A 26,501-nucleotide genomic window follows, 5' to 3' on the forward strand; every position below is an offset into this window, starting at 1 on the left:
TATTGAATTCAATTGTCCTTCTGCACTATCTGTCACCTACTACTAGAATATTCAACAGTCGTTTAGAAAATATTATTTTGAAAAGAAAAAAAGGCGACCGAGTAGTTACAAGGTCCTCAAGTCGATTGCCGGCAACACTGGGACTTATCCTGGATTCCAAACTCCGAGAAGGACCCACGTTGAAGCGCCGCCTCCAAAGCTACGAGACCTCTGAAGGTGTGCAAACGTCTAGAGAAAAAAATACTGGGGTTGCACCCCAAGTATCCTAAGTTGGACGATCACCATATTAGTTCGACCAGTAGTAACCTTTGGGACAGGGCATCCAGGACTACTTTGGCAATGGCGAGGCAGACCCTCACCAATATTCATCGGCTGGCGTGAGTCTGAATTACGGGGGCTGTGCTGGAGGTAATGCTGGAACTTGAACCATTGCATTTTTCAGTTGTACAAGCTCTCGACGACCTTACCAAGCATCTTCTAAGCGGAAGTCTATGCCATTAGCTTGTGTGCTGAAATTTACCTTCGGAGGAAGTATCACAGCAAGAGGATCCTAAGGAAACGCAAGGCGTTCGGTTTGGAGTGTGTAAAGAGGCTTCATGCTCTGGCTGAAACCAATACCATGCAATTGCTATGGGTACCAGAACACATGGGAGTCAAAGGAAATGAGGAAGCGGATCAGTTATGCAGACTGGCAGCTGCCTCGACCCCGATAGGACCAGAGTCTGCTCCTTCAATAGGTCTCAACCCTATAAAGGAAGCGCTCAGGAAGGAAAACACCAAACTAGCGCCGAATCAAAAGCTTACAAGGTGGTTACAATATAGGAATCTGGTCAAGCGACCTGTGTGTCGCTTCTGTGACGCTGCCAAGGAGGCTCCATCACACCTTCTGGAGTGTGTGGCCGGTTCCCGCCGAAGGGTGAGGAGCATATTCACTTCCTGCCCCGGGAGCTATTCTGAAATGAATAGTCTCTTGGGCTGGCTGCGGTGTTGTGAAGAGTTGAGCGTGCAATAGACATTCGGGTTCGTTATCTAACCATTTATTTGGTCATTGTGGGATTAGTTGGATGCAGGGTACTAAGTTTCAGGCTTCTCAGAACCACCGGAATCTGCTACCAAAGGAATCGTACAAGCATTTGCTTGAGACAGAACCTCAAGCTAGGCACGTAAGGAAGCATCTCTTCGAATACATGGGCGGTAGGCAAACACACCTAACACAGGCGAGGAGGCCGATGGCGTATCGGAAAGCACTAACGGCATCCATAGATAGTTCGTCGCCAGCTTCAGTGATTCTCGACGTATGAATGTCGCTATAGCAGCCCAACTACCACCAAAAACATACGCACCTATTTTTTGTGTCTTATATTAAGCTTAATTAAAGGACACTAGCAATAGATCTGAGATAGAATAGTTGGCTGACAGCGCTGAGTTAATATAGAGTTAGAATGTTGTTGTTGTTGTTGTAGCAGCATACAAATTCCCCAAAGACTTTTTGGGGAGTGTTGCTGGAGTGACAGTCCTTGGCCAGATATAAATCTGGGTCGTTCCGGTTACGTAGACCCGACTGTCGTGGGAACGATAGAGTTAGAATAGTTCATCCAGGTAAGATAGTCTTTCGCACGGCCTTCAAGAAAGGATATATTGACGCAACTACTACAACAAAAAATTTGTCATAGGGTATCGATGTAACCATCTCGTGATAAATAGAACAAAATTTAGGGGCTTGAGAATTTGAGTTTTTTTTTTAATCGTAAAAATTTTACAATATGCTGACTTGAAATCTGGTAAATTTGGCATATTATTGAAACTTATTTATATAAGTTCAAAAGCTCGCTCAAAGTCAACATTTTTTATGATTTTTGCGATTTTGAAAAAAAAAATAAAAAAATTTTCAAGCCCCTACTTTTTTTAATATTTATGGATGTCTTTATTTTGTACGTTAAGCAAAATAAAACGGTGCCCCATATGATGATATTTTAAGGATTATTTAAGATAACTTTTTCGATCTTACTTGCTTTCTTATAGGCGTCTTAAACCAACTGGAGCGGAATTTACTTTTAGAAAATCATTTGTTTTTAGTCTGGTAAAAACCAGAGTTCCACAATTTCTTCCGGCGTAAAGTCTGATCTTGTCTTGAAAGAACTAACCAATAAATTTTAATTAAAATTTTTCAAAAACCAATTTTTTCTTGAACATAGTAAGTGTGGACGAACTATGTAACAATCGCTGCCATATTGTAGCCTTGTTGCTTTCTTGATGCTCTGTTACTGATGATCAGCTGGAAATCTTGAAATGCTGCAGAAATCGCACAGTAAAAATGTTTATATTGTATTTTATTTGCTAGTGATGAGCAACGGATTTTCAAACTTTCATTGCTCGAACGCTTGATGTAGGCAGAGTCGCCCACATATTCGCGTATTGCCACCCACGGACAATTACTGCTTTATGAAAAGAAACGCCAGCAGCTATCGTGACGTTGATGAAAGTCGAGAGCAGCGAACACTTTCTTTGCCACTGTCGTTATTGTTGTTGTAACAGCATATAAATTCCCTTAAAGTTTTATGGGGAATACAGCTGGAATTGCAGTCCTTTGCCGTATATAAATCTGAGTCATTCGGATTACGTAGACCCGACTGTCGTGGGAACGTTTTTGCCTTTGCGACTACCGTGGTGTGGCAGCGCCGTCTGTACTGATACTACTGTCTTTCGGAATTAAAAGCTCGTCGAAAATTGGCGAACTACCACGCTTCATGAGGAAAACTGACTGGTTCTATTTATACACGTAAACCGTCGGAGTCAAAACTGAGCCAATCTAAGATGACTCCATTCGGCCACCTGTACCTTCGGCCTCCATAACCTAATCGAACCTACTTGCATTTTTGCTCATGGTATTAATGCTCCCATATATTTTAACACATTTTTTACAATAGTTAGTGCAAAACTGTTTAATGTGTTTGCGAATGTTTTCCACATACAAAATAATCCATAAATAGGCAGGTTCTGCAATTCACTCCGGAGTGAACACTCTCTACTCGCGGCACCTATTCGAAAATTTATAGTCTCTAGGGCTAGCTGAGGTGTTGTGAGGAGCTCAGAGCACAATAGGCCTACTGATCGCACTTTTTACACGAAAGTGGGCAAACTCAAAAGTATACTTATGGCGTTTCCATCTTTAGCACAAATATTGCCTTCTTCTTAGTATTGTGTTTGAGAAGAGGGTAATGAGGTGGAAAGAAAACACTATTAGTATTTCATAAAAATTTTAGGGTTTCAATACTTGCGAAGTTCTCGAGACTCGAGGAATAGTTAACAAAAAAAAAAAAGCCGTTAAAATTTTATGTAGAGTTTTAGAGTTGAACTTATTTCAAGATTATGTGAAAAAGAATTCCTGGGTCTTTTCAACAATTCCAATAATTTGCAAAACCGATTTTATTTGAATGTCATATTTATTTTCAGAAGCTTTGTTTATATGTATAATTTCCGTCGCTGTATCTTTAGTGGTTATAAGCGAATTTAAAATTAACACAAGTAAAACTTAAAATAAACACTAAATAAAAAAGCAAAATGAATGAAAAATTGAAAGGAAAACTATAAATTTTGGAAGATATTCTATACCCCTTTTAGTTTGAACATACGACAATTACATATTATGTAGTAAGTGTATATTTAGGCATAGTTTAAAATGAATATATCATTAACTTGTATTATACATTGATTAACACTATTATAGTAAGTATGTATGCATTAATATTTAAAAGAAAAAAACTGTTAATTGATATTTGTTGCAATTTTCCATTGTGTGTCTGTATGTGTGTAGGTGTTTTTATACAAATTCTATACACAAGTTTTTAGTTTTCATGGAAGTTATGCAACAAAGCAAAAACATGAAATTTACATTAACTCATTGGAGCGAGCTAGCTGCTAATACGCTGCCGCTGCTTTACTACAAAAAATTCATTTATTCATACGGCTGCTAGCTCGTCAGCTTATGCATACATTTTCTTTTTGTTTTGTGTTTATTTTGATTCTTTTTTTATTAATATTAAATATTTTATAAATTGTGTGTGTGGGTAATTCACTTACATATGTAACTCCGCTTAACATTTCTTATATTTCATCTTTATTCTCTGCATTTCTGTCTGCTTTTCCTTCGTTTACTTCAGTTTTACGCTTAGTTATATGCTAATAAAAATCAAGTCTTCTCCTTAAAATTGCTAACAATGTAGTAGAAAGAAGCATAGCGTAGCGTTGCATGATGCAGCGCAACGCCTGTGCAACTGTTTATATGAATTTATGTTATGTTTGTTTATAGCGAGCGTCGTGTGAAGATGAATGTGTGTGTGCCTGGTTGTTACAAAGTCATCCTTTTTCGCAATTTATTTGCACGCCGAATCCACTGCGCTTGTGTCAGTATTGGCAGTGACAGTAGTTGTGATTGCAGCAGCGCTAACACCACTAACTGCGCAGTTATCAGCGACTAATGCAACAACACTGCTAGGCGTGACATTTGCTTTTTCAGTGCCTGCGCACGTAGTGGCAGCTGATCCACCACTTGGCTTCTCCACTGTATCGTCATTGATGCCAGGATTTTCGCTGGCAGCAGGTGTCGGTTCGGTTTCTGCGACTGCAACTGCTGCCGGTTGCAGCGCGGTCTTTTCGCCGCCATTTTCATCATCTCCTGAGTATTGTGACTCTGTGATTAGCGTTTTTTCGTCTTTTGCTGCAACCTCATCGGCCACCTTTTCCTCAAGTTCATCTTCAGTTTCATCTTCTTCTTGTTCTTCCTCCTCTTTTTGTTCCGGTTCAGCATCTTGACTGCTGCTGTCATTGTAATCACAATCGGTAGTAACGCTGCGGCTGCTTATGAGCGTACTTGTACTAGTGCGAGCACTAACGCTCAAACAAGACGTTTGCGAGATAGCCACAAGCGTGGCCGTTGTATGGCGATTTTGCAGTAGTAAATCATTGATTTGTGAGAGCCGCGCTGCACTGGAAATAGGTGTGCTAAGTTGTATGAAGCTGCTGTCAGAGCCAGTGCCGTTGTCGCCGAAGCCACTGATGTCACCGATACTATCTTTAGCGGCAAGCATTCGATTGCTGTTGCTGCTGCTGCAGGAAGTGATTTCGATTGTGGTGGTTTTGGCAGCGCTGCTGTTATCGCTGGTGTTAGTGGCGCCGCAGTCGACATTTCCAATGTCAACTTCTGTAGCGCATTCAACGAGCTCACGGCCACCACTGTCATCAATGCTGATGCAGCTGGGCGCTGTGGTGCCGACAAGCGCATAGCTGCTGGTGTCTTGATACTGTGCCGCTGCTGCTGTTGTGGTAGCAGTGCCGTATGGTGGAAGCGAGGGCACGGCGCACGAACTGAATGTGGTCGGCGGTGGCAGCGTAGAGTGTGTGGTCGCAGCTGCAGCTGTCGTAGTGGCGCTCTGCTGGCTGTGCTGTGGTAGATAAGCTGCGCTAGATGTTTGCTGATAGGCGGTGAAAGTGGAGACCTGCAATTGGAAAAAATATAAGATAAGTTTCAAATTGTAATTAAGGAAGGGCTGCAGGTAGCAGAACAAAAGTCACAGAACTACGTAAAAGGAGTTACGCTCGGCATAAGTACCAACCTGCGTTTGCTGCACTGCCGAATAGTTGATATTCTGGTGATAAGCGCTTACAGTGGCAGTACTTGCCGCCACGCCAACTGCGCTGCTATAGGCTGGCACCATTTCGCCGTACACCGGTGTGGCAGTAGCGGGACCGGTGAATAAATTTGCCGCATCTAAAGTGTCTAGTTGATAGCTTTGCTGCTCAGTTGTGCTCACAGCACTGTAGTGTGCAGAGCTGCTGCTCTGTTGCTGATAGTAATTGGCCGCCGGTTCGCTGGGATATGCGGGCGAAGCATAACCGGAACTGTAATTTGATTGTGTTTGCATGGCATAGTAACTGCCGGGTAAATTATTGGCGTACGATGGCGTCGGCGGTAGGGTGTTTGCGAGCGGTGGACCCACAGCGGTAGCAGTTGTGGCACAGGCGGTTGCCAAGCTATAGCTGCTGACAGTACTGCAGAGTGGCGGATTTTGCTGTTGACGATTTTCCATCTCCAGTCGCATGATAGTGTGTATGAAATGTGTGCGTACACGCGTGGGATTAAATTCGACGCGGCCCACTGTATTGCCGCATGCATCGCGTGTACAACCGCAAGGAAACATGGCGCGATCGACCTGTTACGAGTGAGCATAAGTTTAGATAACAAGTAATAATAATATTGGCGAAGCATTCACTTGCCCATTCATCTACAACTCACCTGACACTTAATTCCCGCTTGACTGCAGGCACAAGTTTCCGGATCACAGAATTCCACACACGTGCAGCCGCACACCTCACGCGAGTTTCGTATGTCGCGACATTCAATCTTCTCGGCAGCGTCAATTTTGCGTACGCCAGCTGCTTTAAGCAGAGCGCGTCGCTGTTTCGGCGACACTGGCTGTAGAAACCCATTCGACTCGGCATCCAAATCGGAGCCGCTGCCCTCACTTAGGTAATCCTCCTCGGACTCCTCACTGTCGTCGCTGGATGAGCCCCGCGGGTTGATTTCCTGTAATTGTAGGCGATGCGCGCGCCGCAACTCAGCCGCATGTTCTGCTAGTGTTAGCGTTTTAAAGCCAATATGGCGTGCACCCATGCCCAGCGTACAACCGCCCGCTGAGGGCACACAACCGAAACCTTGTTGTCTTGGAAAATAGTAAACTTGTACGTTTTCAAAATTAATGGAACGCTTAGGTTTTTTAACTTGTGAGCCGCCAGTGGTTGCGAGCTGAGTTTGTTGTGCAGCGTCGACAAGTGCCTCTTCCTCATCGAGGCGACGTTTCAAATTTGAACGCAACGGCTTTGCGACCGCCGCCAGCGGCGGCAATGCAACAGTGACAGCAACAGGCACAATTGCGCTGGAAGTGCCTGCCACACCATCTGTTACTGTTAAATTGGAAGCAGTGTCGCCGGTGCTGCAGCTATTACTTGCGCTTGTTTTCGTTTTGCCACCAGTGGGCGTATTTGTGGCACTATTACCGCTGGGCGCCGTCAAGTGGCTAGTGTCTCCCAGGCTGGCCAGTGTCGTCTGGAGCGTGGATGTCTCGCTGCCCAGCCCTGAATCGGAACCATCGCTGCGTATCTCTTCCGCATGTTCATCACCTTGAGTGTTTAGTGTTGTTGTTGCAGCATTATTGCTGCTGTTTGCGCTGCCGCCGGAGCTATTGCGCTTCTCTTTGACTACATTAGCCGTAAGCTGCCGCTGTGGCGTGCTTGTGGGCGTGTGTATTAATTGCGGCTCGGTTAGTAAGTCTTTTTCTGCATTTGGCGTTGTAGTATTTGTCTTTAATTCATCGATATTGATCCATAGTAAATCGGCGCTAGTGGAAGCCTCATCATTGGTGGAGGAATCTAACGGATTTGAACTATCCTTATTGGCCGAAATCGACGGCTGTGTAAAGTCGTCGATGGCCAGCGGATCCTCGGAGGGCGCATCGGAAGCAATTGAGGAGTTCACATCGACATCGTTGAGCACGATGATTTCACTGTCTAAAATGTATAAAGAAAATTGGAAGAAATGTAAAGGCGTGGTTTTTAATTTTTTTTATTTTATTTTATTTTTCAAATTTTGGGGATAAATAGCAAACGATAGGAACTAGGGACGGGATTTAGGGTAGGTGCTTGAGCTTTTTAAAGCCTGTTCAGCGGCTCCCACATTTCAATCTGAAGCGCCGCGGGTATTCGCTCGGATCGGACCAAATTTCGGGAGGTGTTTGTAGAACGGGTTCACGGGGCATGTGAGAAAATGGTTTGCGTAATGCGGGCTATACTCCATTAGTTCAAGACATCTGAAGCTTCTTCTACAGTGAATGGCGGTGGCGTTAGCCTCTCAATGAATGTCGTTCTGTCAAGGCCGCCGCTACATCGACTGTGTTCTGCTAGTCTGCGGAGACCAAATTGGCGCAGTATAATTTAAACCCGACCGACCAAATGCCTCGTATGTTGACAACAAAACAGCGTTTCCTTGTCTTTGCCACAAGTGCTGATGGCAGGCGATTGTACATCCCTGTTTTGGCTCTGAGCTTTACAACTTGAATTGGTTAAGCGTGAAGCAACAAATTTTTTACCATGCTATGAAACTTGTGTACAATATTAAAAAGGGCAACCTGCCGGATTATCTTAGCGATAATCTCAGAGAGAATAACAGCTTCAGACTCCCGATTCATAGAACGGAAGTGGACAAAAAAAAATATTTTTAATAAAGTCCTTTAATGAATTACTAGATGCTATAAAAAATTGTGATACTATCACTCTTTTTAAGCGGCTGCTATATGACTATTGTAGTACCCAGCCTATAAGATAGTGATGTATGAACAATAGCGTGGATTGGAAACTAGGCCTTTCCCACCACCAAGATAACGAGACTACGTGGATCGGAAACTCGGCCTTTTCGACTACCTAGAGCACATTAAAAACCTTAGATAATAAACAAAAAATGAGCGGATTGGAAACTAGGCCTTTTCGGCCACAAAGGAGATATGAAGATATGGAGTAACCCAAAAAGTATAGCGCGGATTGGAAACTCGTCTTTCCAACCATCTACATAACCTCCGGACAATGGCAGGGTTTTATATTGATATAACCGCTAGAAATACCGAGTTGTTGAAAGTGGATTTTAGTACCTTGAACTCCTGTGTCAGATGGTAAAAAGGTCGCCGCTGATTTAATAAGGTAATCTGGGATTTATCATCCGATAACCCCAAAGCTTTTGTAATGCTAAAAAAGGAAATTAACTATTTCTACATTTCCGAGTTTATGACTAGAGATTTGGTGGCTATCCAAATAACGACAGATCTTTGCGGGCAATCACGAGCGTTAATATTCGCGTTGGCCTACTTTGCAGGCCAATCCGCCATCCACCGCCAGAGGAAATTAAGAGACTGGTAGAATACAGCGAAAAGATGTGCCTCCCATTGGTCATTAGGTGCGATACCAACGCGCACAGTGTGCAGTGGGGTTAGCACTGACAACAAGTGAGAGATTACTAGAATTTATATTAAATAAAGACCTTAGCATCTTCAATGCAGGTAGCAAGCCCACTTTCGTAACTAGTGTAAGAGAGGAAGTTGTAGATATTACTCTTGGGATTCTCAGACTGGAGAGTCTCTACGCTCGATGTCGGATTACAGAATCATACAGTTCTCCCTATAGGGCATCTAGGAACAGAGGTACGCTCAGTAGGAATCCTAGGAAGACTAAATGGGTTAGTTATCATAACTTTTTATAATTCAACTTAAGCGCCATAAAGTTAGAGAACAGGTTGAAGGGATGGTTGGAACTGGAGGCAAAGGTTGACAGCTTAAAAGAGGCAATAAGCAACTCTTTATGTATCCAGCTGCCGACTAGCAGGATCAAAGGGTCGAAAAAGTAAGCCATGGTAGAACTTCAACTTCTCAGCTCGCCGGAAAGAGGTCAGGAAACTCTTTAAGCGGGCAAAACGGACTGGGAACTGGGACGACTACTCATCAGCCCAACCCATCTACAACAAAGAGATTCGCGAAGCCAAGAGAAATATGGCAATAAAACAACCAGATGAAAGCTTCACCCGAAGTGAGAAAGAGAGGGCTCTAGCTCTACTTAGCAGTTGATTTAGAATTAGCAACAAAATCTACACCGACATCAACAAGATCAACCGAAAGATAAAGAAAAAAAAAAGATCAAAAAGCTCAACTCTGTCGTACAGAAAGCTTTAAGAATGTGTTCGAACGGTGAGACGGCATGTTAGTAACGGAAGGTTAACTAGTGTTACTCTGTAAGAATAATTTGTATCCAAAGACTAAAATAAACAATTAAATATATTGAGCTCCACATCGCGTGACAATCTAGGATGGTAGCCTTGCGTATGATGTCTGCATCGATAAGACGATCTCTACGGAGCACATTATTTGTGGTTAGCTCTTGCATGGAAATGGGAGCGGAATGAAGATTGAGGAGGAGAAAGGCTCAGAAGTTCCCCATGGAAACAAGGACACTCAATGGGTGATACGGGGCGCCAATTAATTGGAGGCCACAAACCGTGTGGTTTCTGGTCTGAGGTTTGACTAAATGTCAGCCCGAGTAAAAAGAAAATAAAAAATGCATAAAAACTCTGCTGCGAGTTTTCGCCAGAAACGAGCCAACGATTCTTGTCTTCGTTCAACAGTGCCAACATCTTTCTTCTCGCTCCAATTACTTCACCATGCCCTTAGACCATTTTGTTGGTTGAGCCAAAAATGTTGCAAAACTTTGCGGTAGATCTTCTCAAAATTATTCTTCTCAGAACAAGCCTTGTGTTTAAACTTCCATAAAAGCTTGCACTTACCTTCGAATCGGTGCTCCTGATAACTTGGCAAATTCAAAAATGTATCTTCAGCATCTTCCTCCTCCGTGACAAAGTCATCCTCAGCAGTATCTTCTCCACCACCAGCAGTAGTGCCATCATCACTTAGCACTGAAATTGCTTCAGCACCTTCACGTGGATAGTCATCATATTCATCTTGTGAATCAACTTCAATGCCATCACTATGATCGTATATTGAGCCCTGTGACCGGTTTAGCTCCAAACTCTCGACGTCATCTGCATCCACTTCATCTGTTAGGTTTTCCACCACAGAGACACGTTTTAGTGGTGCCCGCAGCATAACACTGCTTTTAATTTGCAATTCAATATCATCGTCGGTGTCATCGCCAGCGTATGCAGCAACGTCCCCGCCAACGCCATTCAGTTCTTTAGCGTTAACCACTTGCCCCGGGTCGCTTTTTCCATTAACACAATTCATCTTATTCACTTGTATACGCTTCATTTCTTTATGCTCTCTTGGATTAATTATAACTTTGGAAATACTGCTTTCTTTAGCGTAAATCTTCTCGCTTTCACCTCTTGTTACTTCACTTTGTTCGCAAATTACTTTTGTTGCTTCGATGCCGATTTCTTCAGCGCCACGTACTGTTTCGTTGTCAGCTCCTGTTGTAGTATTACCAAAAATTGCGCTGCCGCTTGCATTCTTCTGTATATAGTTGATGAAGTTCTTGATTGGTCTGAACATTCTATCTGCGAGAGAATTGCTGTTAATTCTGCCTCAGCGGCTAGCAATGCAACAGCCTCGCGGAAGCGCGTGCGGTGGTTGCCGGAGTGAGTGAGATTTTGGAAATTTGTTCGGAATTTTACACAAGATTAAATGCATCTGAAAAGAATGTGAAAGAAGAATTTGGTAAAAGATTTGCTACCAAATAATAAATAAATAAAATAATAAAGGATTAGACAAAACTGTCTTAGTTCAAGAAGCTAGAAAAATCAATCAAAAACAGTAGCGCTGATTATACAATGAAGGTTATACAAAAATGATTAAACGTTTTTTTTTTTAATTTAGAATTTTTTTGTTAATACACATGCATTTCGCTTTTTAGAAAAAAAGGAAGAAGGAAATTACTGGCAGCTCAAAAGACATCCATGCACAAGCCTTTTCGCGAAACGTTTCCACGACATTCCGGATGTCGAAACCAATACGACCTAGAGTTTGAAGATTTGGCCAACGATTATACAACTCGACAAGTTCAGCTTTACCTCCTACTTTCAGGTGATAAAAAATGATTGTGGTTGTTGTTGTAACAGCATACAAATTCCCCAAAGAGTTTTTATGGAGTGATGCTGGGGTGCCGTTCATGACCAGATATATGTGCCTATATAAATCTGGGTTGTTCCAGTTACGTAGGGAACGATAAAAAAAATTGATTCTGCAGTTTTGGGTTTTATGCAAGGTAGAAGCTGGAAAGCTCAATGCAATCACCCGACGCGAAAAACGAACAACCCTACGCCTATGAGATCAAGGAAATGCTCTCAGATGGCGAAGAGACTTTCGATTTAGAGAAATTAAATAAAAGTGGGGAGACGCCGCCCACGATGTGGTTAAGCCCCACTAACGGTGGCCCCAGAATACATTTTGCTTCGACGGGAACGTTTCAGTGTAGAGCAGAAATATATGATAGCCATTTACTTTTACTTGTCGGCCCTATGGACTTTAGAAGCGCGCGCTTTAAAGTTGTTATTTTTTTGTTTGTTAAAAGGCAAATATATACATATGTACATATCGTCGTTTAAAGTGCAAAACCGTGTATCAACAAAATGCAAAACCGCGTAACAGCAAAATGCAAAACCTCGTATGTGAAGTTGTAGAAATTATTTTTTAGAGCGTAAAAACACTCATATTTCAAAATGATTCTCTTTTTTATAAAGCAATCGCATTTCTGGCTAGTATATTTCAGGACGAATGGATAAGGATTGAGCCAAGAACATGTGTGAGCAAATCGCATTTTTGGCAGCCAATGTCAGTTACGCGGTTTTGCAGAATGACGATACGCGGTTTTGTACTTTAAACGACAATATGTATGAACATGTAACTCAAAGCACCCATAAAATATTTACTTAGTAAAACTATGTATTAAAAACTTTTAGTAAGCTTCATATGCTCTGTAATTAATTAATTTAAGTGCCTTTCAGCGCATAAAGAACCCTCAAATAAAGGGACAAATGTGCATATATACATACATACATATGTACATAACTAGCAACATACATACATACATACACGGATAGATATATCTATATATGTATATTTAACGAAATACTACGTAGCGTAAAAATTATACATCCTTTTCAAAAAGCATAAAAGTGAGAAAATAATGAACATGGCGTATGAGTAAATTTCACTACACAACAGAACAAAATAAAAAGTGAATGCAATAGCAAAGTGCATACATACATTCATAAGCATATGCATACATTCATAAAGTAAACGTAGCTGCATTTACAACATACGAATGTATGTATGTATGTAAAAACATAAATATGTATGTATACACCTGTGAGTGGGAGTACACACTCAAGACCTTTAAAATAAGGAAATACAAATAACGTTTGCGATACACTGTCAACGTTGCTGATGATAGTAGCAGTCTAGTGATAGCTACAATGATTGCACGGATAAATAGTCAAAAGTGGGCAATGCACAAATTGTAGGGTAAGTGTGGATGAGTTGCGCGCCAATGATGGCGTTGCCGTGGTGTACGTGTGGTGACGAGCGTGTAAAATGTACATTAAGTGGGCAGATTGAGGCGGCAAGCTGCTATTAGATATGTTTATGTATGTAAGTTTAGTTTCTACTATATTGAAGAAATTATAACTGCTGCTGCAGCTAAAACAGCTTTGACACTCACTGTTTATGCATTTCTTTGCTGCTTTTCCTTCGTTTTTTGTAGTTGCATTGTTTCGTGCGCAGGGAAAAATTGGATACAATAAACAACTTGAGTTTGAGATTCGGTAAAGGCGAACATATACACATGAAGTGGGCGGCGATAGGGAGCTTAATGGAACCATATCGTTGGCAGGAGTAGCAGGTAATAAACTATGTATGTGTATATTGTTTTAGATTTATTTTTTCTTATGGATTTTTGTTTGTAGTTAGTTTATATTCGTGTATGTAGCCTTTTGTGCTATTATACTAAGGAAAAAAAATTAATAATTAATATTGATTGTCGAGTAAAATTGTAAAAAATGTAAATAGATATAAGAGATATTAACACTGTGACAATTTTAATAAAATAAATAATAATAATAAATTCGAAGAGTTGAATTAGTCACGCACATATGCACATTTTTCTTGCAAAGCTTTGACAAAGGCTTGTTAGGATTTGAAAGCGATAGTGTTTTTGATTTCAAACTAACCGGTGCATGTGGATACCCATCAAAATTTATGATGATATTAGTAATATCGACGTAAACTAAAAAATAAAAAAATACATATTTATAAATTAAAATTACTTGAAGAACTGATTTGAAATTTTAATAGGTAAATATTTTGGTTTTTGATAAATTTGGTAACTGTGATAATTTGTACTTTGAGCTAAGGAACTACTTTGTTTTTTCTTGTTCCAACCGTATATTACATGTACTTATGGGGAATTGTTTAATTTTTTAATAGCTTTATGACTTGTTACTTTTTTCCCTCTTCAGGCGCCATCTTCTTCGAGAACAACTTCATTAATATCACCAACTGTGAATCACACAATCGGTATGAATTATTCCAATAATTTACTACATAGTTGTGCAGATGAAATCCCAGGCTTTATCTTGTAGGCAGACTATGATAGTCAGTTTGAAGTTGACAAGGTATGTATGAATTTAAATAGGAATAAGTTTTCAGGTTAGGTAAGGTAGCCTCAAGTCGATGACATTTGATACAGCAAAGAAATTAATGTTTTGAGAGTAAAGTATTTTAAAATACAATTTAAATAACAACAAGAACAATTTTAGAGATGTTAATAAACCGATTTAAAAAGTTGTTAGAATCGAATTGTGCTTTGTTTTGGATAGGATTTAGAGATTAAGCTGTAACAAATTTTTTTCCATTTGAAATAATCGTTATGATTAAGTAAGTACTACCTATACTGATTCCCTCTCTTAGTTCGTTGCTTCTCCATTACTTCAGGTTATATAAACATTTGCTTGCATGACAAAAGAGGGCTACTCATATAAATATATATTACTTTTTAATGCATTGAGGTGCTCATTTTACACACTCAATGAGTATTTCCACCAAGTTTAAAATGATCAGATAAGATCGTGACCAAAAATGTAGGCATTAGCCCCTACTTTGTGGTGAACTTCAAAGGCTGTTCCTTCAAATTTATGGTGGTACCTACCGAAAAACTAGAACCTTTATAGACAGATTGAAGCATATTTAACTGAAAAGAAAGTTTTTAAAATGTATTCGTATTGGTTACCAATTACTAATTAATCCAATGCACGATACTACATTACTTAATAAATTTTGCTGAAACTGACCTTTGTAGAGCCTATGAAGTATTCCTTCCACGATCCAGATATATATATATATATATATATAGATATATTGTATTTGTAATCCTCTTGTTAAATCAGCAACACGATATGGTGACCTTTAGTAGTACAGCTCATGCCAGCAAATTTTTAATCAAATCATGGGCAGATGTCTGCGGCTATTCTTTTTCGTTTGCCTTGTGCGCCCCTAACGCTGGCGACACTTTCGCACAACGCGAAACGGCTGTTAAGCTATTTTATGGAATTCCAATAACTAGTTGCTTAGCGTCGGTTGGAATATTTATAAAACGCTACAACAAATGCGAAAATTTCCAAATGTCTAATTCGGCAAGAAGAAATTGTAACGCATTTGCTGCGCGTTTTGTCAAAAATTTTCACACACCACAAATTTTTTCACATACGCTCTGACGTTTCACTTTTTTTTCAATAACGGCATCCGTCTTTTTCGCAAATTTTTAATTCTTTTTTCAATAGAAATGATTTCTTTGCTTTCGACTTTTTGGTTTTCATTGAATTTTATAACAAATTGTTTATTTTCAAATAGTTTCAGTTGCGCTACAGTTTCAGTTTCATTAGAATATTTCTTCGCAGATTTTCCGATGGTAGTTTTCTACGGCTTGCACACAGCTTCTTCATTGTGGTCGTCTTTTTTTGACCGAAGAAATTTTGAGCCGCTCGACTTTTTCTTTGTTAGGTAAAGTTTTACTATTTTAAATTGTTTTTGCTCACCTAGCTTTTTTTAATAGCACTTTTGCGCTTTTCTTTTGCACTTATCCACAAATTTTTGCGTTGAAATTCGCAGGATTTGAATTTTCACAAATTTTCCTACTACTTCGCATTTCCACTTTATTCATTTCTGTAGTTTTTGCCTCTTCCACTTTCTGTTTCTACGCTTTAGGTTCATCTTTATTGTGTTTCCCTCACGTTTGACATTCGTAGTTTTTTGCTTTCCTTACCATGACATTCGTTATAAAACGGTTAAGCAGGGATGTATTTCGCCGTACACAGAATCCGAGGCCAGAGAATGCTATAACAAAGAAAATTGACATTTTCCGATTTTTGTCAGATTTTCCAAGTCAAAACGGTATTGGTATTAGATTTTTTTAACTTAATACAGAAAGGTACTATCTCACATCGTAGCTGAAATACAAAAAAAAGCCGTAATTAAACTAATAAATTTTAAAATCTTTAGACTTAGAAATCTTTTTGAAAAAAATTAATTTTTGTGCCAAAAAGAATTGCCCTTTGTTAAGTTAACATCTTCCGGTAATAAGTCGAAAAAAAGTCCATATACATATGCATTCGATACTTAGAGAAATAGTTCAATTTTCAAATCTTTTCCACTTAGAATTCTTTTCACACTTTCTCTGCTGAATCGGGTCACCTCTTTTTTATCTTACCACCCTAAATCGACTAGCTTAGCCAAACACCAAATCAGCGGTTTGAAATGCAAAAGCTACTGGCACCGGAAGCTGCTACTTTGGGACCAAAAGTGCCCTACTGGAACCGGTTAACAGTTTTATAGCCACCTCCTATTCACCGACAGATGTCAGGGTAATTCTGATGACTTCCATTATTGGTCCGGAAATCCTTTGGTTTGACATTAGCGGAAATGTGATTAGAAAGTGAAACAGCAGCCACGTAAAATTCACAAAATTTGGGGAAAATATAAAAAGCGATATTTATTCAATATGCAGCGATTGAGAAAGGGCGTCTTTTAGTTTGTGTGCTCGCTAAATTATTGAATAAAGCGTCGAGTTTGTGATACGAAGTGAATAATATTTTCAATGGAGGCCCAGCAAGCTCATTCATAATCGCCACAAAAACTCAGTTCAAGTGCAATGAACCAAAGCAGCTCTTCTTTTTCTCGCTGTTTGCCGCTGTTGTTGCTCGTTGCAGCCAACTGACGCGAATCGGAAATACCAAGTTAAGCTAAAGCCCTCTCCACTTGGGTTTTCCATCGCATTTCCTTGCTACCACCAGCAGCGGCTAAAAGTATATACATATGTATACATTCACACTGATCCTTGGACAGTGGCACTACGTTCTCAAAACAACAAATATTTGTTTTCCACTAAAGTAGTTTTATCGCGCAGGGCTTTCCCATAAACTAAGTGAAATATTTTAAGTACATACAACAACAACTCTACTTACGCAACTGTGTAACCGTATTGTTTTTCGTATAAACGGGTTCAAGGCAACCACGCTGTAAATATTCAGTATTTTGCAAGGAATCATTGATCTCATTGGAATTTTCTTTATAAACAAATACATAATGTGTTGGTGTTGTGTATATTGTGCCTATATAGAAAAAAAAATGTTAATTACACTATTCAAGCACGAAACCAACGTACTATGTACATACATATGCACATATATAGGAACGTGCGTTGAAGCTTCCGTAAGCGGCTGCCTCGCCACTGGAGTTGCTTGACGCACAAGGTGCGTGTGCTTTACTTGTTGGTGTTATTGTTGCCGCTTCGTTTTGGCGCGAAGATTTTGTTAATTTTTGCCAAATTCAAATGAGCCGCAGTAGAGGAGACATTGATCTCGTTAGCGTAACTGGCGGCGGTTAGTGCGTAAGGCATCAGCTACATACATATGTATATGAAGGTACATACATACATACATACATATGTATGTAAAGTAAGGCGTGGCGGCACATGTACTCGCGCTCGGTATCACGGAGCTTTGCAAGGTACATTGACACCTTTGCAAATTTGTATACTTTACGTAGTGAGCGGCTTGGTATGTGCGCGTGTTTGTGTTTCAAAATTATTTTCGTCTATTCGATTTCAGAGGGAAATATATAGAAGAAAACAAATTTTACGCGCGCTTTTTCGTTTGCTGAATTTTGTTTTTGTAATTGCATAATTTAAATTGAATTTTAGTAAGCTTGTGTTTTGGTACGCACCACAAAGGCTATTGACATTTTCAAGGATTTTTTGGTTTATTTTTAAAGCGTATTACAATTGATGTATGTTTGCTCATTAGACTGCATCACTCCCCATACAAAAAAAAAATCGGTACTGTGTTTCCATTGGAATTATAAAATCTATTATATTTTAAGGCTTCCACCAAAATATTTCCGAAAATATTAAGATTTACGTGAGCTGGACCGATTTGAAATTACCTCCAAAAATGGGGTTTTTTATGAATAAAAATAGTTTCTTAAGATTTTTTTTTTTTGTAAATAATCCCCTCAAATGATCACGCGAAACACGTAAACACGCGAAACACGCAATTTGAAAATATTTGAATTTTTTGAACTTGAAGTGGAGTTTTACCAAAAAAAAAAAAAAAAATTAAGTCAAAACTTAATGTGAGTAGTCAAAAGGTCTATACAAACATTTTAGCTTTTAAAATTATACACCATTTCCAAATCAAAATTAGTAAGGGTCAAATGAAAATACGAAAGCGTCGATTGTAAAGGAGATATACATACATATGTATTTCCTACTTTCACGAAATTAAAAAAAAAAAAACAAAAAAAATAATTGAGATCAAGCGGAGAATGGTACCGTGCGCGGCGAAAAACCTCGCATGCGCTAGGCTAAGGTTCCGCCATGTAAAAACCCCTCCAAATGAAAAGTTCAAATGAGATCTCATTCTTTTACTGGCGACCGCGCCAAGGGTTAAACAGCTATGATTTGAGAGTATGCACCTGGAATACCCGGATCTGTAATGGGTGCCTCTTCCCGTCTGCTTGATGTCCTTAGGAAGACCACCGTCACAGAGTAAATTTGTTCCCCCGGCGGACGCGCGTCTTGCCACAATCCACATCAAAACGAAATTCATCAAAATCTCGCTCATCTGCGCCCACGTCCCAACGGATGATAAGGGCGAGGCACTCAAGTTTATCTTCTTTGACGTCTGCACTGATACGATATCAAAATCGTGCTTGGCGATTTCAGTGCCAAGGTGGGCAAGGCAAGCGATCTTTGTCGCCACTGTCGGAAAATTAAGCCTCCACGACGAAACGTCCGATAACGAACTGAGGCCGATCGACTTGGTTGGTAGTGTGTAGTACTAGGTTCATGCATCAAAATATCCAACAAGCTACATGGCTGTCTCCAGATCGAAGAACGAGAAACCAAATCGATCATATTGTCAGACCACTTTTTTGTTAAAGCCAAGATACGTACCCGCCTCTGTGAGTCCAACACTGTAGGTAACGCTCAACGTCGAAAAGCTGCAATCACAACAGACGCCTAATTTATTCTTCACTCGGCTCACACATCTGCTCCTAGAGAGCACTCTTCAACAAACCGACATAAGCGAGCAGTGGAACCGCATTTACAGCTCATTAAGTTCCGTCGCCGAAGAAGTAGTCGGATTTAAGCGAGCCCGAAAGAAAGAAAGAAAGAACTGGTACGATGAGGAATGTCACGAAGTTGCAGAAAAATGGATGGCGCCTACAGGGACACGCTCGATCGGAAGCTAAAGAAGGTAGCGACACGTACTTTCCGTAAGAGGAAGGAGAGAGGCAAATACGTGAGAGCGAAGAGCTTGAAATGCTGGCCGACAGGAAAAACGCTCGAAAATTTTACCAGAGAGTTAGACGACTTACGGAAGGTTTCAAGGCCAGGGCGAACCCCTGTAAGAACAACCATGGTAACCTAGTGAGCGCTATCCAGAACGTACTTAAATTACGTTGAGAATACTTTTTCACCCTACTGAATGGTAACAGCACGGAAAGTTGTGGCGAAAACGAACTTAAGCCCGCCCTCACCGCCTTGATATCTTTTTTGTTAATTTAATTTGTTTTTTATATTTTTGATTAAATTTTCTTTAAATATTTAGATTTTATTGTTTTTAAAAGATTTGTTTTTTTAATTTTTTAGATTTTATTGATTTAATAATATATATTTTTTAATTTCATTAAATTCTTAGGAACTAATATTCTTTTTTGTTATTGTTTTTTTCTTTCTTAATTTTTAAAATTCCTTGATATTTTTAAATTAAATTTTAATTTAAATTTTAGATACTATTTTCTTTAAAAGAAAAATGTATAATTTTTTAATTTCATTAATTTGAATTTTTACAATTTTTTTTTTAAATTCAATAATAAATATTTTTTAATTTCGTAAAATTTGTAGGAACTTTTTCGTTAGTAGTTTTTTCTTTCTCCAATTTACATATATTTTTAATTTAAAAATTTTCTTGTTTTAAAAGGAAATATATTTCTTAATTTAATTTAATTTTTATAAACTTGTTTCGCTAATTTTTCTCGTTTTAATTTATTTTTTCTTTTATTAACTCAGCATTTTCTTCCTTTTTTATACAATTTTTTTGTAATTTTAGGTTTTATTGTTTTAAAAACAATTTTTTTTATACATTACATTTTCAAAACTGATTTAATTCTTTTCTTTTTAAATTTAATTTTAGTGCTCTACAAAAAAAAAAAATACTTTTAATGAAATTAAGTTTTTAGCTTATTTATTTTTTTTTCTTCATTTTAATGTTCGTTTTAAGTTTAATTGTATTTTAACTTAATTTAATTTTAAGAATTTTTTTTATTTTTTGTTTTTATTTAATTGAAAAGTTTTCTTTATAATTTTTAGTTTTTATAGTTAAAAAATATTTTTCAATTTAATTTTATTTTTAGAAACTTATTGTATTTATTCTTTCTAAGTTAAATTTTCTTTTGGTCTTTAGAAAAAGTACATATTTTTTTATTTGATTTGATTTTTAGAAACTTTTTTCTCTTTATTTTAATTAATTTCTTTTTCTTCTTTTAATTTGATTTTATTTGAATTTAATTTAGTTTTTAGGACCTTTGTTTCTTTTTCGTTGATTCTTTTTTTAGAGTTTAGTGTTTTAAAAAGTAAAACATTTTTTTTAATTTCATTTAATTTTTAGATACTCCTTTTGTTTATTAAAATTAGATTTAATTAATTTAAAAAGAAAAATAAGCAGATAAATAAAAGCGTCAAAAAATGTGCGACATTACCTTTGCCAAAGCTACCTTTCTTTGTCAAGCAGCTGGGGATTAATCTCCAAAATCAAGTAAAGCGCAGCTTAGCAAATACTTGCAGCGATTTTCAAGCAAATTCCATAACAATTTATGCTCTAAATGATTTCCCAATCACGGAAATTATTTTTGTGTAGGCAACCACATCTCCCACCTCGAATTGATGTAAGTTTGTAAGCGGGTACCTATGTATGTCGCTTCATTTGCAAATTCAAACCCAAAAACCAAACCTTCTCAGCACTGTCATAAAACAAATATTTGACAGTTAACAAATTTTGACTTGCATAATTACGAGACAACAGCGACAACAGGCGACAACAGGCGACGAACTAGCGGCTCTAACGTTGAACGCTGATTTTTTGTGGTTTGAAAATTATGCAAAATGTCAATGCGTTCCCGAAAGAATCAATCAATTTGCAAGCTTTGCAAGTACTTAGCGGCAATTTGGTGATCGGCAGCTACAGATTAGTCACCTACTGTGGCGTCAATTATGCCGCAATCACAGGCTGAGCAGTTGCCAAAAAAGGCAAGCTACTGTGTGGCAGTTATTCACGTGTATGTGTATGGGTATGTATATATGGCATATTGTAGGTTGCCCTAAAATCGCACGGAATATGCAATGGAAAAAAAAAAATTGTGGGGCAAAAAAAACCGATATCACTAAAAAAGAGTACAGCGCCCTAATACCAATATGCACCTTCCGTTCGCAGGCTTCTCTAAATACAAAGAATAGAGGCAGCTACTGTACTGCAGTAGCTAGCAAACCCAACCTTAAAAGCGAATTTGTTTTTGTTTATTTAACTTTGCTTAACTAATATTTTTTTGCACACTTTTTTCTATTTGCAGAGCGCTTAGTTTTTGCTTCACTGAAGGTGTCTTGCAAAACATATTTTTCGACACTGCCGAAAAGTTGCCAAAAAATAAGCTAACCAGCGGAAAAAAGGAAGTGCAAATAGTAGTGCAAAAAAAAAGAGCACTACAGAGCGCGACAATGCCGCTGCATTTTCATGCCCACAAAGCTAATACTGTCAACGCTTTGGATCCGCAGCACATTAGACGGCCTGCGGCTGACGCAATTTCCTTCAGCATTAAAGATATCAGCGCTTTTGGATCTTCTTAATAAGGCAAAAAGTAAGGCAAAGTCACTGCAACAATGCACAGCGAAGGGTGTCACAATGTGGCTGGTTTTGTCAACAAAGCGCCAAACAAAAAAAAAGAAACCGAATAAAAGAATTGAAAAGAAAAAAAACAATATTGAAGCCAACTTAACTTTTAATATTGAACTTTTCAAGCGCTGTCTCGGTTGTAGACTAAGTACTAAGTATGTATGTATGCGCCAGCAAGCGGAGGCCTGCGCTGAACTGCGCTGTCCCCATCAACTCCAACACCGTAAAGTGTACTGAACGTTCAATGTTAAACGCTGTTGCTTGCCGCTTATTTGTTGCATTTTTTGTTTTTTTAATACATTTTTGTCAGTTTATTGTTGTCAACGCTTATCAACAACATTTATGTTGATTTAACCTGTACTTGAACCCTTTTTCGCTGAAGTGCAGACACTTCATGCACTTCATTTTGTAATCCACCAAAAAAAAAAAAAATCCGCGCAACAAAAAAGTGTAAACACAGAGCTCTATGTACAACAAAGTAACCATAAAAATCACAAAAAAACAACAACTATCTATAAGTATTTATTTATGTTTTTTTGGACAGAAAAAGTAAAAAAAAGGTGCCTCACCTCAACTGCAATGCCAACAAAAATAAAACCAAATTTTTCGCGCACATATTTTGTGCAAATATCCATAAATCGTAATCCATGGAAAAAAATATTCTGCCTCCCTCTTTGTTATTTTTTGTTTTGCTAAAATAACCGCCAATGCATTGCATTGTCCGCACTGACGCACACTTGTCTGGCCTGGGCTGGACGCGCGCGCTTGATGACTCTTTTCGCGCTGCTTAAGCACCTTACCGCGCTTGATTTGCTGTGAAAATTTTTATCAAAGTCGTAATTATCGAATTGTATGCAAACAAATATCCGTTTTATTGCATAAGCTTGCAGCTTGCTATTTGGCGGGAAATTCTTTGAAGACACCAAAAAATGCTATTGATTTAAGTTCGAAAGAGTGACCGATTAGCGCAAGTAAATTAAGGTATCGTTATCAAAAGAGCTCGCATATAACTCACAAACATTTTTATTATGAATCAGAACTCTTTATCCACCATTACATATCTTTTTTCAATTCTTAGTTGATCGATACATCTGCGCATTTTTGAGCTCTTACTCATTGCTTTAAGGAATTTAATATAATTAGCAGAGTCCAGGGAAAATATATTTATTTACTCGTTTAAGTTTAGGAAATGTTGCATTTCTTACATATTTCAACGAAAGAAAAAATTGGAGAATATTTAAAAATTATGACATCTGTCGATAGATCTGCTAACGAAGAGGCCTTAGTAGCGGTATTCTGCTTGTCTTTTAGCTATCAGTTTTCTAGAAATAAAACTAAATTAAACAAAAAAATACTTTTCTTCTGAAAACTATAAAGTTTAAAAGCTAAATTAAAAAACTTAAATTAAAACAAAGAGCAAAATTAAGTAAGTTGCTAATATTAAATGAAACTAAAGAATTATTTTTAACATAATATAGTCTAAATAAAAACAAAAAATCATAAATTATTAAAAGTTAAATCAAAGTAAGAAAAAAGAAAAAAAAATAAGTCTTTAAAAAATTAAATTAAATTAAAAATATATGTATTTTTATTTTTAAAATAATACAATCTAAAAATTAAAAGATAATCAAACTAAAAAAGAAAAAAAAAATAAATTTAAGAAAAGAAAAGGAATTCCGCTATTATGATTTTTTCCTGTTTTGATTTAATTTTGTTTCTTTCTTAATTTAATGTTCTTTTATTTTTTTAACTTCAATAAATTTTTAAAAACTTATTATATTTCGTTTTTCTTTTTTTTACATTTAATTGGTTTTTATTTTGTTAATTTCATATTCTTTCAGTTTTTAGATTTTATTGTTTAAAAAAGAAAAATATCGTTACCTTAATTCACAAAGGCCCTAACCAGCAAATTTTCTATTTCAAAGGAGAAGCAAAAAACATTATAAAAACAAAATCAAAAACTGGCTTTTTAAAAAATGGCAAAATTATGTTGTTTTGGCACTAACACTTTAAAGTTTTTAGTGAAGTCGTATTTTATTATGTCTTACCAAAATCTGTGAAAAATGCAGTTTCGAATTAAGCTAACGATATATGTAGGATCTCATTTAATTTTTTAAGTTTAAAATAAAACTGAAATATAATAAAATATACATTTTTCAATTTAGTTCCTTTATTATTATTATTATTTTTTTTTGTAATTCAATTTTTAGATTTTATTGTTTAAAAAGACTTTTTTTATCGCATTTAAGTTTTAAAAATTATTTTATTAATTGTTGCTATATATTAATTTTATTTATTTTTTTTTAATAAAATTTTCTTTTATTTATTATTTTTTATTGTTTTAATAAGGAAAAAATTTAATGTTTAAAAAACTTATTGATAATCCTACAATGATATTCGCGCATAGTCAATAAATATTGATCCGCCCTAATGAATATATATTACCGTTCAAAGGGTACTCAGGAAACGAGCTCATAATTGGGTCAAATGGTCTTAATCTAAGAGCTTAGACATGAAAGTTTTTTCTATGAAATATTCACCAGTAGGTGAAGCGTAGCAACTTGAGAAAGCTTAAATAGTACAATTTGTAATCCGTACGCTATTTTTTTTTTCAAATCTAAGTAAAATTTTTCTTCACCGCGTTTTCTACCAGCGAATGAAATTCTTTGTTAGAATGGTTAGGCAGCCATAATGTGCAAATATGTGCGCAGTCTTTTAACTAAAGGAGAACTACAAACAAACATAAATTAACTCTCATGTGGACTGAGATATCAGCAGGACGGAATAAAGACGCATTAAGAAAAACTATCAACCCTCTTTGTTGACTGAAGTGTCATGAATGGCCACTGCTAGAATTCGCAACCCCAGAAAACAAAAAAAAACAAAACGAAATAACGACAAGGTGGCTATGATTTGTAATCCCACATTTGATTGATTGGTTTACCTGAAAAACCTACACATGCACATGCTAGCGATATGCTTGTACACTTATTTGCATATAATGAGGAATGAAACATTTGCAAAAATCGCAGCCAACTTGCGAAAAGCACCGATGCGCTATGATTGTATGTACATATGTATGTATGTGTTTTGCTTATCGATAAAATAAAGCAAATTTTATTCCCATGCACCATTCAAGTGGGCGACTAACTGCAAAACAATCAATTGTACTATTGCTAGTATTCAATTTATCGACAGTACTCGCATGTATACACAAATACCGTTAAACGTTTTAATGGATTATCGTTAAGAGATGGAATCAAATCGAAATCAAAATAGAATCAAAACACAATCAGTGTGATTCATATGCGATTCCAATGGCATTCAATTTAGCAAACAACAACACCACCACCAACAACAACAAAAAACAACAACAATAACAACAACAGAAAGTGTAGTAATATGCGAAACTACATTCATTCCAACGCCATTGAATGCAAATCAATGTGTCAATGTGCCAATACTATGCCGTTGTCACTTTTTGCCGCCATTGTTGTTGCTGTTGCCGTTGCATTTGCATACATTTATCAATATAGATACCCGTATCTACACAATCTGTAATGCCTTAATTAATTCACTTCATAAATAGCGGGGTAATAATTTTTTTTTTCTATGCAGCTAGGCGGAGGTGTTGCTGGCTTGTTGATGGCAATATTCATAGTTGTGGCGCTGCACAGTGGTTCAAAATTGCCATTTTGTGTTCACAATTCATTGGAGCTTCCATTTTGCTTTCAATTTGATTAACCTTTTTTTTTTTAAATGAAAGCTAATAAAATTTGCAAAGGACCATTGAGCCTGAGTTTTGAATTTTTGTTAGTTTGTATTGAATTTTTTAGTGCAAAGTGCAGAAATAGTAACAATTTTGAAGAAAATCGACTCTCCTGTTCCAGTTAAAAAAAGTTACGTAATAAATACTAGTTGAAAAACAATGGTCAGGTTTTCCCAAAACGAAAAACTATATAAAAAAAAATTGGGATGTTAAAAAAAAATTTACCCAAAATTATATATATTTTTTTTTGGTTCTTATAAAAATCTTCGGTAAGCAGTTTTATAGATCATTAAATTTTAGTATAATAAGTGAATTGTAAACACTAAATGCCAGCTTTGAACCACTGTGCGCTGATCGCGTACGAGTATGTTGGAGTTGGTGGAAGTGGTGGAGGTTTTTACGTTTTGTTTGAAAGAATATAAAAATGTCAATACTTATTCTCCATTCATTCTCATTGAACTAAAATTGTTATGGTAAACAAGAAACAATAATGCAAAATTACATTGTCTGCATATGCATTTCGTTTACTTTAATAACATAAATTAATAACATGTGAATGCACTGGGAGAAATTGAGTGCGAATATGTGCATTTAGTAGTAGGCAGAATTGTTGCAGCACGAACTGCCATTGGGATCAGGAAAACCGGGTTATTAACTGGCTCGAAAGCTGGAAACTCTAGAGTT

At 37.4% G+C, this 26,501-nt stretch overlaps 2 protein-coding genes across 6 annotated transcripts in view; one reads left to right on the forward strand and one right to left on the reverse strand.

Annotated features, from left to right (window-relative positions):
* The window catches only part of LOC108363144 (trans-1,2-dihydrobenzene-1,2-diol dehydrogenase-like), a 35,217-nt gene extending 21,494 nt beyond the window's left edge, over positions 1-13,723 (forward strand). The window contains exon 6 of the mRNA XM_017616420.1: positions 13,309-13,723. The gene's annotated coding sequence lies outside the window, so the exon portion shown is untranslated. The remainder of the gene's footprint in view (positions 1-13,308) is intronic.
* Positions 4,151-15,825, reverse strand: Axud1 (AXIN1 up-regulated 1). 5 transcript variants are annotated; one of them, XM_017616411.1, is made up of 6 exons: positions 15,638-15,825; positions 14,894-15,139; positions 10,376-11,237; positions 6,293-7,563; positions 5,613-6,209; positions 4,151-5,495 (listed from the first exon to the last, which is right to left on the reverse strand). In XM_017616411.1, the coding sequence occupies exons 3-6, from the start codon at positions 11,097-11,099 to the stop codon at positions 4,374-4,376; spliced, it is 3,714 nt and encodes a 1,237-aa protein (XP_017471900.1). In that variant the 5' UTR covers positions 11,100-11,237; positions 14,894-15,139; positions 15,638-15,825; the 3' UTR covers positions 4,151-4,373. The 5 variants fall into 5 exon arrangements, with proteins under 5 accessions (XP_017471900.1, XP_017471905.1, XP_017471903.1 ...); XM_017616416.1 differs by lacking the exon at positions 15,638-15,825 and having other exon boundaries at positions 4,151-4,786; positions 4,832-5,495; positions 14,894-15,341; XM_017616414.1 differs by lacking the exon at positions 15,638-15,825 and adding an exon at positions 15,310-15,330.
* Between the last annotated feature and the right edge of the window lie 10,676 nt (positions 15,826-26,501).

This window comes from Rhagoletis zephyria, unplaced genomic scaffold, assembly GCF_001687245.7.
Source record: "Rhagoletis zephyria isolate East Lansing unplaced genomic scaffold, Rhagoletis_zephyria_1.1 Rzeph_scaffold_01202, whole genome shotgun sequence".
NCBI classification, from domain to species: Eukaryota; Metazoa; Arthropoda; class Insecta; order Diptera; family Tephritidae; genus Rhagoletis; species Rhagoletis zephyria.